General features: G+C 44.3%; 1 protein-coding gene across 1 annotated transcript in view; it reads right to left on the bottom strand.

Annotated features, from left to right (window-relative positions):
• Positions 1-496: 496 nt before the first annotated feature.
• The window catches only part of slc36a1 (solute carrier family 36 member 1), a gene marked incomplete at its 3' end in the record, with an annotated part of 35,253 nt that continues 20,465 nt past the window's right edge, over positions 497-15,284 (bottom strand). Inside the window, exon 12 of the mRNA XM_080527143.1 lies at positions 497-756. Coding sequence (XP_080383269.1) covers positions 497-756 — 260 coding nt within the window. The remainder of the gene's footprint in view (positions 757-15,284) is intronic.

The raw sequence follows: 15,284 nt of genomic DNA, 5'->3' as shown, positions 1-15,284 counted from the left end.
AGGCCCATAATGATAAAATGACATTTGCTATCTAACCATTCAGGAGATATGGCAACAATGTATGTCAGGGACTAGTATTAGTGCCTTGTTTTAACCAATTATTAAAATGTTAAAACTTAAATTAAAAAAGCATTAACTACACAGACTGTGTGCTTGCTGCATGGGAAAGTATAGTATAAAGTATATACAAAAGAAAAAGATGCAAGCTGATGAGGCACAGAGTAAAGCTCTTGTGTCAAAATGCTCTCTATACTGTACAGTACTTGTGTGTGTTGATTACCATTATTCCTTTAAATAAAGGTATCGCTGTGACCAATGACCACTACAGTCACAATAGCATATGAATCAACTTGTAATCAATGGATGGAGCAGCAAAAAAAAAATGATAAAGAGTTTGAACTAATTGTTTGATCTTTGGATAGACCAGAGTCACTGTCCAGACCAGAGTCACTGTCCAGACCAGAGTCACTGTCCAGACCAGAGTCACTGTCCAGCCTCACTGGACCTGCAAGAGCGTTTGGTCATGTTTGCGTGTGATGATCTGCTGGAGAGAGATGTAGGTCCCTGTGATGAAGCCCACCAGGCCGATGACACTGATGATGGAGTTCTTGGCCGTCACCAGGGGTGACAGTCCCTCGGTGTGAAAGGTCAGGATCTGGAGGATGGGGGGGAATATCAGCGCCAGGAAGCTGCTGCTCACAGAGCCCACGAGGGAGATGACGAGGTCCAGCTCAGGAATCAATACGGCCAGAGCACCTGTGGAGAACACAATGGGACAACAACCAAAAAATCACATATCACACACCTAGGGAGGTATGGGGGGGGGGGGGGGGGGTTAAATGAATAGCAGTAAGAGCAGAACAGAGAAAACAAGCCGAAACAAACATCATTGTGATGACTGTTTTTCATGTGTCTGTGGAGCAGGCGGGTGGCCATGCTGTGCGGGCCACTGGGGGAGAAGTCATCTTCATCTGCTGCTAAGAGGATTGATGTAAACAGGGTCGGGCAGCTGTGCTCGCTGAAATAAGTCGCTGATGTCCTGCTGCTCCGCCACACAGAACTCTCTCTGTTTCTCACCGTGCGCCACAGGAAACCAATGGACTTTTTGAAATCTTCAAACATTCGCACATTGCAAACGCCTAGCCAAAGCTACACACTCGTACACGTGCACACATGCTCGCTCACGCGCACACGCGCGCACACACACACACACACACACACACACACACACACACACACACACACAGTCACTTACCATCTCCTCTATCAAGAGTGGAGAAGACAAGTCTACTGCACTTGTTCTCTGTGTGTTTGACACATTATGAGCGCCTGATAAGAGTCTTTGAACAATAATCAATCGCCTGTGCACCGTTCTCACAAAGTCTGGGGATCCCCCAGGGGGATGGGAAGGTTGCCCTTTCATGTGACAAGTCTGCAAACCACCTCGCGAGGGGTTTCCCGGAGTAAATGCATCAGTCCTCTTAAGGCGTCCTTGTATAAGGGGTCTTGAAAAGGCATTTGAAGCTCTCTGAGCAATTGAATGAGACAAACGGTCCAGGGAGGGGCGTACTTAGAGTGTCAGACTAATGTACAGCAAACAAACTACCCAGCTAAAGCTGACGGCTCTCCCCAAAGATAAGACAACTTCAAAAGGCAGAGGAGGGAACACTTGGAGGACGCTTATTATGTGACCTTAAACCAATCGAATCACATCTCCTTACTAGGAATGGGCAGGGTTATGTGAATATCCATACGGACGTATGTATTAGTAGGTTATGTATTATTTGAATTATAGAAAGAAATAAGATACAAATGTTTTAGGACTGTGCATTGCACAATACTATGACTACTACTGTCTCGTGTCAGGTGCCTTTCACAACCGGCGAAATGTAATATTTCTATCAGGTCGATGAAACAATGATTTTTCCTTTCCCATAGTCAATAAATAGATCTCAAATTGCATTTGTTTTCATTATTTAATCAACACATAGTCACAATAAGTATGTATTATGTGTAATGGTTATTTCGATACTGAATGCTCAGGGTCAAGTCAGGCTAATTTACATAATGTGTCTGCAGCAGCATTAACCACATTTTAAACTATCCTAACAACAACAAAATCTATAGTGAATAGATAGTAGTGAAACAATAGTGAAATCATTTAAAATGCCCATCCCAATCCTCACCCCCCAAAAAATGCCACATTATTCTGATCAGCTTTCAAACTCCTGATATGACTTTCCAAATGATCTACTACGAACACCACCAGAGAATAGTGACAACCATAGAACTGCTCTCCCCAAAAATGTGTGACTTCGATCAGCATCTTTTTTTCACCATTCATTTATGTTTTGGGGGGAAATTGAAGGAACCAGTGCACAAACTAAAATCCCTCTGACTCAGGAAAGGTAACACTGTCACATGATTTGCTTTTGAGTCAGCAAGTCAGGCCTGGCAATCCAATTTCATTGGACAGTGTTAATGACATTCTTGAGGACGTCACTGGCAAATTCACTGAGAAAAAGTTTCCCTAAACAAGAGTGGCCCTTTTGGTGCCCTTAAGCTTGGCATCAGCCCTGCCTCCCACCCACCTGATATGAGTCCAAATCCTTTTACTCCTCTCCAGCCCTCACCCCTGGCTCACCTTCCTGCACCACTTAACCAGCGCAGAGTAACGTCCCCACAGTGATGCGCTCAGCCTAAGAGAGAAAACTCTTTGGCTCGAAATATCGGGAGGCTTCCAGATTAATGAGCTCTGCCACTCTGTTTAAGGTAGATTTCTGAACAAAGCACTCTGCAGAGAAAGCCTTTTTTATTTGCAAACACAGCAAGGTGTCCAACAGTATCCAACATTGTCATATCAGTCTCAGGGATATTGTATATTGTATACAATGGATATTGTATCGACACATGTCAATTAAGCAATATCACACGAGAGGGAGTGTGTTATACTGAATATCAGCACGGCTGTGATTCGGTCGTAGGTACGAGGCCGCAGGCCGAGTACCGAAGACGATCACAGCCGTGCTGATATTCAGTATAACACAAGACGATCACAGCCGTGCTGATAGCGATTTATTAGTTAACAGTAATAAGCGACAACAGATTATGATTTGTTCGTTTATTTAATCATAAAAATAAACAAAAAATTGTTCCGCAACTGAACTTCAAATGGACTGTTGCCTAGTAACCTGAACACAAACTGTAGTCTAATTAATGGTCATTTAGTAGAACGGCGGCGGAGTGATACATAATAGTTAAAAGTCCCAGTACTGTTATACTGTATATCGTAACTCATGGAATGCCTCTTGTCCAATCAAATTACTTGGTCGGAACTAACTGTTGTATAATGGCCTATATTGTAGAAAAGATGAAAGTGGGGTTCTTTTGCCTTGCTGAACCGCTCAAGATTTATTACATACAGTATGAACACCTAGCTGTGTTTGATTTGACTCATTGACTCCAATACAAGCCAATACAACTAATTTGACTCATTTACGATAAATATAAATATATTTAAAAATATAAATATATTTAAAAATATAAATATATTTAATATAATTTAATATCTATATTTAATAGATAAATATATTTTCTTAAATATAAGAAAGGTATAACCTTTCGCACTGTAAAACAAGTAGAAAGTTATATTGCAAGACTACAAAGTTCAGGACATTTTTACAAACATGAAATGTGTGGGAAATACTGTCTCTTCATTCCTTGACAAATCAAACGAAGGGAGAGAGGAAGGACGGGACATGTGCAGTGAAGGAGTAATAACAGGAGTAATAACAACAATTTAGCTCGGTATTGCAAACAGTTGTTGGAAGGAAATGAGTTTCTCTCAGAATGATTCAAATCGGTCGAGCTGATTTGGAAAATGGCAAAAGAATTATATGAATTTATTGAAAATGAAACTGCTTGAGCCCTTAAGACACAATGTAAGAGCAATCAAAGAGTTTCAGACTGCTCCTAGAAAAATACATTGCTGAGATGGAACCTGTTTGATTTAACACGGTTGAGTGCCTCAAGGTTATTTGAGATTAAAGGTGTTTGAGAGTACATCCTTCTCTGGTTTAATTAAGAGTGGATATGGCACATTCAATTGGATGGTTGACTACAACTCTAGGAATCCATTCCTGACATGATGTACTCCCTTAGACGTGAACTTCAAATTATGATTTCCAAATAGTTACCAGATTCTACACCCCATAATTTCTATGCCAAAAAAACAAAACAGATCATGGCTGTTTGTTAAGAACACGACTTAAATAATTGAGGTAGAAAGGTAGAAGACAGAGCAAAAAAAAACACCCCAAATCAGCAGCAAAACATCATAAAGAAAGACTTTTTTTGGGCCAACCTGAGAGGATATCAAAACTGTTGCTGAAGCACGACAGAAAACGCCTTAGGGGATTTAGAAGCACAGAGATTTAGAACTGTGGAATAGAGGATCTGTGTGAGGGGGATCATAAGTGCTCCTTTGAGATGCACCTTCAAATGACAAAGCATATAAAAACAGAAATGCCAATAAGGGATCTGGGGCTTCTGCAGAGAAATACATCAAGTGCTGAGGATTGCCTTCTTCTTCTCTGGATGACAATAGCAGAAGATGATTGCTCCAAATTATAGTTCTCAATGGGAGAGCACAACAAATAAAACCTTGCTGCGTGCTTATTGCATGGCTTCATGAATAAATGCATATAAATGTCTTATGAAACGATGATTTTAAATAATTGGCATGCATCTTAGGTAGAATAGAAACCAGGTAATAAACGGTAGCAACGTTTTGTGAATGCGAGAGCTATGGCCAGTCAATAGAAGAAAAAAATATACAGTATATACCTACACATAATATATACACCTACACATTACAGTTTGACTTTCAATCTACCACAGCTATGGTGGTGTGACACTGTGTGTGAGTCCTTATGAAATAAATAAAGACAGATAGAAAGGATAAAAGATGGAGAGAAATTCCAATACAATCCGATACAACTAAAAGCTATATGTATATGACATGAAATACGAATTAGAAGGTCGTGGGAGGACCTTCACCCTTTTCTGCCTGGCATTCTCTAAGACCTTCTGTGTTTCCTAACCGAGGTGTCGCTTTGAGTTTGAGGGGCTTTCTCTTCACAAGAGAGAAGAGGGTACAAACAGGGAGGGATTGAGATGGAGAACAGAGGCCTTGTGGTGCTTCCTGTGCTCTGCGGCAGGTCAGAGTAAAGACACATCCCCCCCAGGCAGAGCCGTGGGGCAGTGTTGGGTCCTACACCCCTCCGGTAGCGTGTCACCTTCCTGCCACTGTGCTACTCTAGACAAGCTGCAAGACCAGAGGGGGCTCACGCAACGTCCTCTCCGGTTTCCATCAAGAGCATAGCAACCCGCTAGCTTTTGTAACTGAGGCCCGGGGGCGAAGAGCCAAATAACTTGTTGCTTTACTATATGTTAGCTCCCGCAAAACTCAACCCCTGCTGGGAATGAGGAAAACACCAAGAAAGGAATTACCACATCACATCATCAGGAAGTAACACATCCAAGGGAAAGTGTTGACTTCAAAAAAGAATTCATAGCATTGGAAATGACTGAGCTTTCAAGTTTGGTGGGGAAATGCACTCAGAACCAGTCTGGTGACAAGGAGAACAGAGGGGTAACAATGCTTCGGTTGTGGGTTCGAATCCCACTGGGGCCATATACAGTATACTGCAAAATGTATGAATGTATAAATGTATGAATGTATGCACTCACTTTGGATAAAAGCCTCAGCTAAATGGCATATACTGTATAGATTAAATTGAATGTATATATATACACTGCTCAAAAGAATTAAGGGAACACTTAATCATCACAGTACAACACCAAATCAATTAAACTTCTGGGATATTGATCTGTCTGTCACACCCTCTACCTCGAGGTAGCGGGCAGTGCCTCTCTCTCTCTCTCCTTCTCCCTCTTTCCCCCTAAACAGCAGGAGTGTTGTCAGGTGTGTGGGAATCAGGCTCAGCTGCTCTACATCTCAACTCATTAGCCCTCCATAAAGACCCAGTCCAGCCTTCACTACTCTGCCAGATCGTAGCTTCAGTTCCACTGTTAGTCACGCTTCCAGCCTTACTAGTATTCTGTTCTGTCAGTCTGCTCAGTAGGGGTGCAACGGTTCTCGGTTTTTTTACGGACGGTTCGGTTCGCGTTCCACGGTTCAATACACTAGTGAACCGTGACGGTTTTCGGTTTATCCTGTGTTTCATTCAAAGTCGGATGTTTGTTCATGGCGAGCGGAGTTGAGAACATGGCAACAGTTTGAGGAAGTCCTGGATTGCTACAAATCTGCGTTGTGGGGTCATTCATTCTGGTTTTGGTATTGAATACAGCGATGAGGGAATGAAAACAGTGAACAGAAACGCGTGTCGCAGAAATGCTTCACGCGTGTCCTATATGCGCTTAAAATGCGCATAATGGGTATATGGGATACAGCTCTCATAGCTAAAGTGCATTTTAACTTTAATTTCTTCCTCTCCTATTATATACTGGTCCTCAAGCCTAAGAGGCACTTTTTTTTGTGACGCCAGCTGGTGAAACCATAAACCACTTGCGTGAAACGGCTATACTTTGTTATGGGTTCATTGTTATTGTTTGAGGCTAACGGTAAGTGATGCATGGCTTGTAAACATACTTTAATTTTAGGACGTGTTCAAAAGCAAGGACTGTGTGATCATCTAATTATGTGTAGTTAGGTGTTTTTAGCATGTTGATGTTCTATCAGCATGTTGTTATGTTATTAAAATACAGTTTAGACGTTCATAGCGCTGTGTTTTGTTAGCTGTTAGCAACGTTTGCTTCCGGTTTCATGACAGCTAGTTTAACCCTATATGTGCCTGAGGTCTAACAACATTCAAATGACTAACTTCGTCATCTTTTTTCGGATTTCAATGTATGACACTTCATTTGAAAGCTTATGATCTGTAGTTCCAATCCACAACAAGTCACATTTGTAATTTGTTTACATTTGAAAGTGTTTTTTGTTTATATATATTTATATTATACAATATACCATCATATTCTGGAATGTGTCTAAATGTTAAAGTTCCATAAGTATAAGCAAAGTAAAGTAACAGTTTGTAAATAAATAGTAGCATTTAAAAATTTAAAAAACACGTACCGTACCGAACCGTGACCCAAAAACTGAGGTTCATACCGAACCGTGGGCCAACTGAACCGTTGCACCCCTACTGCTCAGTACCCTAACCCTTGTTCCCTGTGCCTGCAGTCCTTTAAGCCTGACTCCTGCCTGCCTGCCCTACCTGTCCTCCTACCTGCCCTCCTGCCTACCTGCCCTACCAGTCCCGCTACCTGTTCGCCTGCCCTATCTGCACTCTGTATGATCATAACACTGTCAGGAGAGGCAACAGCAAGACAACCCTCATCGACAATCTCTGTAATTGCATTGAACAAATAAACGCCTGGATGACACAAAACTTCCTCCAACTAAACCAGGACAAAACAGAGATCATTGTATTCGATGCACCTAACAAAAGATCGAAAGTCAGTGCAAAACTTGATTCGCTCTATTATATTTGATGTATATATTTTTTAATGCTATATGTAAAGCACTTTGAAGTGTATGAAATGTGCTATACAAATAAACTTGCCTTGCCTACAAAATGATGGGAAGAAAAAAGTATGGAGAAGGCTCGGAACGGCTCATGATCCGAAGCATACCACATCATCAAAAACATCAATAAAACACAGTGGAGGCAGTGTGATGGCATGGGCATGCATGGCTTCTAATTAAACTCTTATCTGGTTTTCCAGATGGCAGATAAACCGAGAGAGAGATAAGAATGAGTAATCTAAGCAGCCTACGTCAAGTAAACAGAGTTAATTCAGAATTAAAGGCTTCTATGAACTGACCATGGGTCAGAGAAAATTGGAAAACCTAGTCAGTCAATGCCTTGCCTCTTGGCATTTAGCCCTTGACGTTGGAAGAGCTGCTTTGACGTCACAGCAGGGCAGACCGATTCATACAGATCTTTCATATACAGTATATCTCAAAAGTGAGTACACCCTTTAGATTTTTGCACATATTCTGTTATATCCTTTCAGGGGATAACATTATCCTACTGAAACTTTGATATAACTTAAAGTAGTCAGTGTGCTGCTTGAATAACAGTATATATGTATTGTCCTTTGAAAATTACTTAGTACACAGCTGTTAATGTCTAAACAGCTGGCAACAAAAGTGAGTACACCCCATAGTGAACATGTCCTAATTGTGCCCAATGATGTTGTTTTCCCGCCCTGGTGTCATGTGACTCGTTAGTGTTACAAGGATTCAGGTGTAAATGATAAGCAGGGCTGTTAAATTTGGTGTTTTGGGCACAATTCTCTCTGAATGCTGGACAACATGGCACCTCATGGCAAGGAACTCTCTGAGCGGCTGAAAAAAAGGATTATTGCGCTTCACAAAGATGGCCTTGGCTATAAGAAGATTGCCAACACCCTGAAAATGAGTTGCAGCACAGTGGCTAAGATCATACAGCGGTTTTCCAGGACAGGTTCCACTCGGAACAGGCCTCGCCAGGGTCGACCAAAGAGGGTGAGTCCACATGCTCAGCGTCATATCCAGAGGTTGGTTTCCAAAAATAGACGTGCGAGTGCTTCCAGCATTGCTGCAGAGGTTGCAGAAGTGGGATGTCAGCCTGTCAGTGCCCAGACCATACGCCGCACACTGCATCAAATCGGTTTGTATGGCCGTCGCCCCAGACAGAAGCCTCTTCTGAAACCGATGCATAAGAAAGCCCGCAAACAGTTTGCTGAAGATAATGAATCCAAGAACATGAGTTACTGGAACCATGTCCTGTGGTCTGATGAGACCAAAATAAACCTGTTTGGGTCAGATGGTGTCCGGCGTGTGTGGCGGCACCCTGGTGAGGAGTACCAAGATGTGTTTTGCCTACAGTCAAGCATGGTGGTGGCAGCATCATGGTCTGGGGCTGCATGAGTGCTGCCGGCACTGGGGAGCTGCATTTCATTGAGGGATACATGAATTCCAATATATACTGTGACATCCTGCAGCAGAGCATGATCCCCTCTCTTCGGAAACTGGGCCGTAGGGCAGTTTTCCAACATGATAATGACCCTAAACACACCTCCAAGATGACAACGGCCTTGCTGAAGAAGCTGAAGGTTAAGGTGATGGACTGGCCAAGTATGTATCCAGACCTAAACCCAATTGAGCACATGTGGGGCATCCTCAAGAGGAAGGTGGAGGAGTGCAAGGTGTCCAACATCCGTGGGCTCTGTGATGTCGTCATGGAGGAGTGGAAGAAGATTCCAGAAGCAACCTGTGCAGCTCTGGTGAATTCCATGCCCAGGAGGGTTAAAGCAGTGCTAGATAACAATGGTGGTCACACAAAATATTGACACTTTGGGCACAATTTAGACATGTTCACTATGGGGTGTACTCACTTTTGTTGCCAGCTGTTTAGACATTAACAGCTATGTACTGAGTAATTTTCAATGGACAATAAATCTATACTGTTATTCAAGCAGCACACTGACTACTAAGTTATATCAAAGTTTCATTAAGATAGTGTTATCCCCTGAAAGGATATGACAGAATATTTGCACAAATCTAAAGGGTGTACTCACTTTTGAGATATACTGTATATATTAAAAAACATGTCAACATTAGAAAGACAACACTGTGAAGTTTTCATTATGAACAGAGAAAAATAATCTTAAGAGGGCGGTGAGAAAAGCTGTCTTTTCAACAACTTGAATTGACAGAATTGAAAATAAAAACACTCAGAAATATCCAATTAACTAATGGATAACATCATTCTTCTATTCTCTACTATTTCAAAGAGTTTGAACTAGTCTGAACTATAGCGTAGTTTAACTGCTCCCTATGGATATAGGGTATATATAGGGATATATATATATATTGGCTGTATTGAATATCATGATCAAAAGAGTTCTGATTGAAATAAGATACATTGTTTTCAGTTGTCATAATCTGACATCAAGTCAGTTGTCATAAGCATGTAATGAGATCTGTTATGTCATTGTTATGATAGAGTTATTACGTCCTCCTTATGACAGAGGGTTAAAGTACAGAGGCAGATCACATGTTCTAGATGTATGTAGAACTCAGTAGCCCTGTGCGCTGGAACACACAAGCCAGAACATTCCATTCGGTTGTTAAGTCTGACGTCAAATGTGACGTTTAGCAATTCCCGCGTCCAAACCAGAAATTCCCTGTACCAGTGTACTACAGCGGTAGAATGACAGTTCAATCGTTTTTTAGACTCGGATCTATTCATACAACAAGGGACACAGCACTTTCGCATTTTCCCATATTTGTCAGCGTCTTTGAGCCTCGGAAAAGCGCTATATAGTATATATACTATATAAATATAAGGAATTATTATTATTACTGAGGCATTTTGAAGACAGCGCCTCAGCCAACTTTGGACCCGGAAACACGTCACAACTTAACAACCGGATAGGGCACGAGCCTAGTTCCTGTTTCTGTAGCATGAGGAAACTTGATGTACAAGTAACCCCTGGTTACTAGTATTGGCAGTATAACTCATCTCAGCCTCTCTCTTCAACAGCCAGCCAGGAAACCATGGGCACTAGTGTTCCATGTTCTATATAACACAAAAGCCTACCTCCAGGGAATAAAGGCATCCCCTTCACATATCTTTGTGTTTGAAAACCTTTTCTCACATTCATAACCAATTACTTTCCACGAACTGTCCTACAGCCTACGTCAATCCTCCAACTGTGCCATTGTTTCTTCATTATGGAGTCTTTGTGTTATTCTACAGCGTGGCACTCTTCATCCACTTGGCTTCCACTCATTAAGCAGGAAGGCCATGAAGGCCTGAATAATCGAGCAAATTTCCTGCAGACATAAAGTAGCATATGCATGTATTCCTTTTTATATCTATATTAATATGTAATACAACCATGGAGGGGCAAAGATATTTTATATAAGATGTCTTTTATAATCGGGATCCAACAATGCTAACAAGTGTGAGAAGTCGTCATGGTAACAAAGAAGGAGAGGACAGAGGGGTTTCTGGGATATGGAAGCATTGATGTGGCACTAGAAATCTAGCCCTGGTGTCTGAAACTAAGTCGAAGAAGTTTGAGAGGGATGACAAAAGTAAAACAAATTAAAGAATCCTGTGACTCAAGCTACAAGGTATTAACACTGCAGAATGTTCTACAAGTTTTCCCTCCTCTTCACAGGTGGGGAAGCTAAAAAGGCTAGGCTCTCATTGTTGGAGAGTTTTCAAAAAGTCATTAAATATAGCCTACTTAATAATTGAACACCATTAAGTGCTCTAGGGGCCATCTAATCATTTGAAAATACAATGTGTAAGGGTGGGGGGGACCTACAAAAGGTTGTAAGATATATTTAAATTGATTGAAATCCTTTTTTCATTGAAGCAAAAAAGTAGTCTTTGAAAGTATCAAACGAAGGAAATGAATTGCATTTGATTGCAGCCACTGCAAACTAGATTAGATGCTTTTGTGACACAACACAAGAGGCAACCTAGAGCAGCCATTCTCAACCTAGAGCAGCCATTCTCAACCTAGAGCAGCCATTCTCAACCTAAAGCAGCCATTCTCAACCTAGAGCAGCCATTCTCAACATAGAGCAGCCATTCTCAACCTAGAGCAGCCATTCTCAACCTAGAGCAGCCATTCTCAACCTAGAGCAGCCATTCTCAACCTAGAGCAGCCATTCTCAACCTAGAGCAGCCATTCTCAACCCTGGGGTGCCATTCTCAACCCTGGCTTTGTCAGGGGTCCAAAAAAATATTCTGACGTTGCTGACATAATAAAATGGATTAAAAAAAAAGAATAGTTTTTCAACTTATCATGGAAATGCAGATCATTATCCGTCTCATAATTCATTCAAAATTTCTCACATGCGCATTTCCCCAAGTCACAACGTCAACGCCGGGGTCAGCGGATGACGGAAATAGCCTAATGTATGGTTTGTTTTTATTACCACGCAATGCATTGAGAGACTGTTGCATGAAGCACATGAAACTAAACTAGCATGGAACGTTTTTTTAAATGAAAGACTCCAGAATCAGATATTTCTGGATCTGAGCCTCAACTTCATCATCCAGTGGCTCAGCAGGGAGTAGAGGCCAGGGAGGGTAGTAGAGGCCAGGGAGGGTAGTAGAGGTCAGAGGGTAGTAGAGGTCAGAGGGTAGTAGAGGTCAGAGAGGGTAGTAGAGGTCAGAGAGGGTAGTAGAGGTCAGAGAGGGTAGTAGAGGTCAGGGAGGGTAGTAGAGGTCAGAGGGTAGTAGAGGTCAGGGAGGGTAGTAGAGGTCAGAGGGTAGTAGAGGTCAGAGGGTAGTAGAGGCCAGAGGGTAGTAGAGGTCAGGGAGGGTAGTAGAGGACAGAGGGTAGTAGAGGTCAGAGGGTAGTAGAGGTCAGGGAGGGTAGTAGAGGTCAGAGGGTAGTAGAGGTCAGGGAGGGTAGTAGAGGACAGGGAGGGTAGTAGAGGTCAGAGAGGGTAGTAGAGGTCAGAGAGGGTAGTAGAGGTCAGGGAGGGTAGTAGAGGTCAGAGGGTAGTAGAGGTCAGGGAGGGTAGTAGAGGTCAGAGGGTAGTAGAGGTCAGAGGGTAGTAGAGGCCAGAGGGTAGTAGAGGTCAGGGAGGGTAGTAGAGGACAGAGGGTAGTAGAGGTCAGAGGGTAGTAGAGGTCAGGGAGGGTAGTAGAGGTCAGAGGGTAGTAGAGGTCAGAGGGTAGTAGAGGTCAGAGGGTAGTAGAGGTCAGAGGGTAGTAGAGGTCAGAGGGTAGTAGAGGTCAGAGAGGGTAGTAGAGGTCAGAGGGTAGTAGAGGTCAGAGGGTAGTAGAGGTCAGAGGGTAGTAGAGGTCAGAGGGTAGTAGAGGCCAGGGAGGGTAGTAGAGGTCAGAGAGTAGTAGAGGTCAGGGAGGGTAGTAGAGGTCAGAGAGGGTAGTAGAGGTCAGGGAGGGTAGTAGAGGTCAGAGGGTAGTAGAGGTCAGAGGGTAGTAGAGGTCAGAGGGTAGTAGAGGTCAGGGAGGGTAGTAGAGGTCAGAGGGTAGTAGAGGTCAGAGGGTAGTAGAGGTCAGGGAGGGTAGTAGAGGTCAGAGGGTAGTAGAGGTCAGGGAGGGTAGTAGAGGTCAGAGGGTAGTAGAGGTCAGGGAGGGTAGTAGAGGTCAGAGGGTAGTAGAGGTCAGGGAGGGTAGTAGAGATCAGAGGGTAGTAGAGGTCAGAGGGTAGTAGAGGTCAGGGAGGGTAGTAGAGGTCCGAGGGTAGTAGAGGTCAGGGAGGGTAGTAGAGGTCAGAGGGTAGTAGAGGTCAGAGAGGGTAGTAGAGGTCAGAGGGTAGTAGAGGTCAGAGGGTAGTAGAGGTCAGAGAGGGTAGTAGAGGTCAGAGGGTAGTAGAGGTCAGAGGGTAGTAGAGGTCAGGGAGGGTAGTAGAGGCCAGAGGGTAGTAGAGGTCAGGGAGGGTAGTAGAGGACAGAGGGTAGTAGAGGTCAGGGAGGGTAGTAGAGGTCAGAGGGTAGTAGAGGTCAGAGGGTAGTAGAGGTCAGAGGGTAGTAGAGGTCAGAGGGTAGTAGAGGTCAGAGGGTAGTAGAGGTCAGAGGGTAGTAGAGGTCAGAGGGTAGTAGAGGTCAGAGGGTAGTAGAGGTCAGAGGGTAGTAGAGGTCAGAGGGTAGTAGAGGCCAGGGAGGGTAGTAGAGGTCAGAGAGTAGTAGAGGTCAGGGAGGGTAGTAGAGGTCAGAGAGGGTAGTAGAGGTCAGGGAGGGTAGTAGAGGTCAGAGGGTAGTAGAGGTCAGAGGGTAGTAGAGGTCAGAGGGTAGTAGAGGTCAGGGAGGGTAGTAGAGGTCAGAGGGTAGTAGAGGTCAGAGGGTAGTAGAGGTCAGGGAGGGTAGTAGAGGTCAGAGGGTAGTAGAGGTCAGGGAGGGTAGTAGAGGTCAGAGGGTAGTAGAGGTCAGGGAGGGTAGTAGAGGTCAGAGGGTAGTAGAGGTCAGGGAGGGTAGTAGAGGTCAGAGGGTAGTAGAGGTCAGGGAGGGTAGTAGAGATCAGAGGGTAGTAGAGGTCAGAGGGTAGTAGAGGTCAGGGAGGGTAGTAGAGGTCAGGGAGGGTAGTAGAGGTCAGAGGGTAGTAGAGGTCAGGGAGGGTAGTAGAGGTCAGGAAGGGTAGTAGAGGTCAGGGAGGGTAGTAGAGGTCAGAGGGTAGTAGAGGTCAGAGGGTAGTAGAGGTCAGGAAGGGTAGTAGAGGTCAGGGAGGGTAGTAGAGGTCAGGGAGGGTAGTAGAGGTCAGAGGGTAGTAGAGGTCAGAGGGTAGTAGAGGTCAGAGGGTAGTAGAGGTCAGGGAGGGTAGTAGAGGTCAGAGGGTAGTAGAGGTCAGAGGGTAGTAGAGGTCAGAGGGTAGTAGAGGTCAGAGGGTAGTAGAGGTCAGGGAGGGTAGTTGAGGTCAGAGGGTAGTAGAGGTCAGAGGGTAGTAGAGGTCAGAGGGTAGTAGAGGTCAGGAAGGGTAGTAGAGGTCAGGGAGGGTAGTAGAGGTCAGGGAGGGTAGTAGAGGTCAGAGGGTAGTAGAGGTCAGAGGGTAGTAGAGGTCAGAGGGTAGTAGAGGTCAGGGAGGGTAGTAGAGGTCAGAGGGTAGTAGAGGTCAGAGGGTAGTAGAGGTCAGAGGGTAGTAGAGGTCAGAGGGTAGTAGAGGTCAGAGGGTAGTAGAGGTCAGGGAGGGTAGTAGAGGTCAGGGAGGGTAGTAGAGGTCAGAGGGTAGTAGAGGTCAGGGAGGGTAGTAGAGGTCAGGGAGGGTAGTAGAGGTCAGAGGGTAGTAGAGGTCAGAGGGTAGTAGAGGTCAGAGGGTAGTAGAGGTCAGGGAGGGTAGTAGAGGTCAGAGGGTAGTAGAGGTCAGGGAGGGTAGTAGAGGTCAGAGGGTAGTAGAGGACAGAGGGTAGTAGAGGTCAGGGAGAGTAGTAGAGGTCAGAGGGTAGTAGAGGTCAGAGGGTAGTAGAGGTCAGAGGGTAGTAGAGGTCAGAGGGTAGTAGAGGTCAGAGGGTAGTAGAGGTCAGAGGGTAGTAGAGGTCAGGGAGGGTAGTAGAGGTCAGGGAGGGTAGTAGAGGTCAGAGGGTAGTAGAGGTCAGAGGGTAGTAGAGGTCAGAGGGTAGTAGAGGTCAGAGGGTAGTAGAGGTCAGAGGGTAGTAGAGGTCAGGGAGGGTAGTAGAGGTCAGGGAGGGTAGTAGAGGTCAGGGAGGGTAGTAGAGGTCAGAGGGTA

This window comes from Nansenia antarctica (assembly GCF_963989245.1).
Source record: "Nansenia antarctica genome assembly, chromosome: 3".
Taxonomy (NCBI): Eukaryota; Metazoa; Chordata; class Actinopteri; order Argentiniformes; family Microstomatidae; genus Nansenia; species Nansenia antarctica.
Note: the sequence above shows the minus strand (reverse complement) of the source record. Positions and strands in the feature narration are given on the sequence as shown.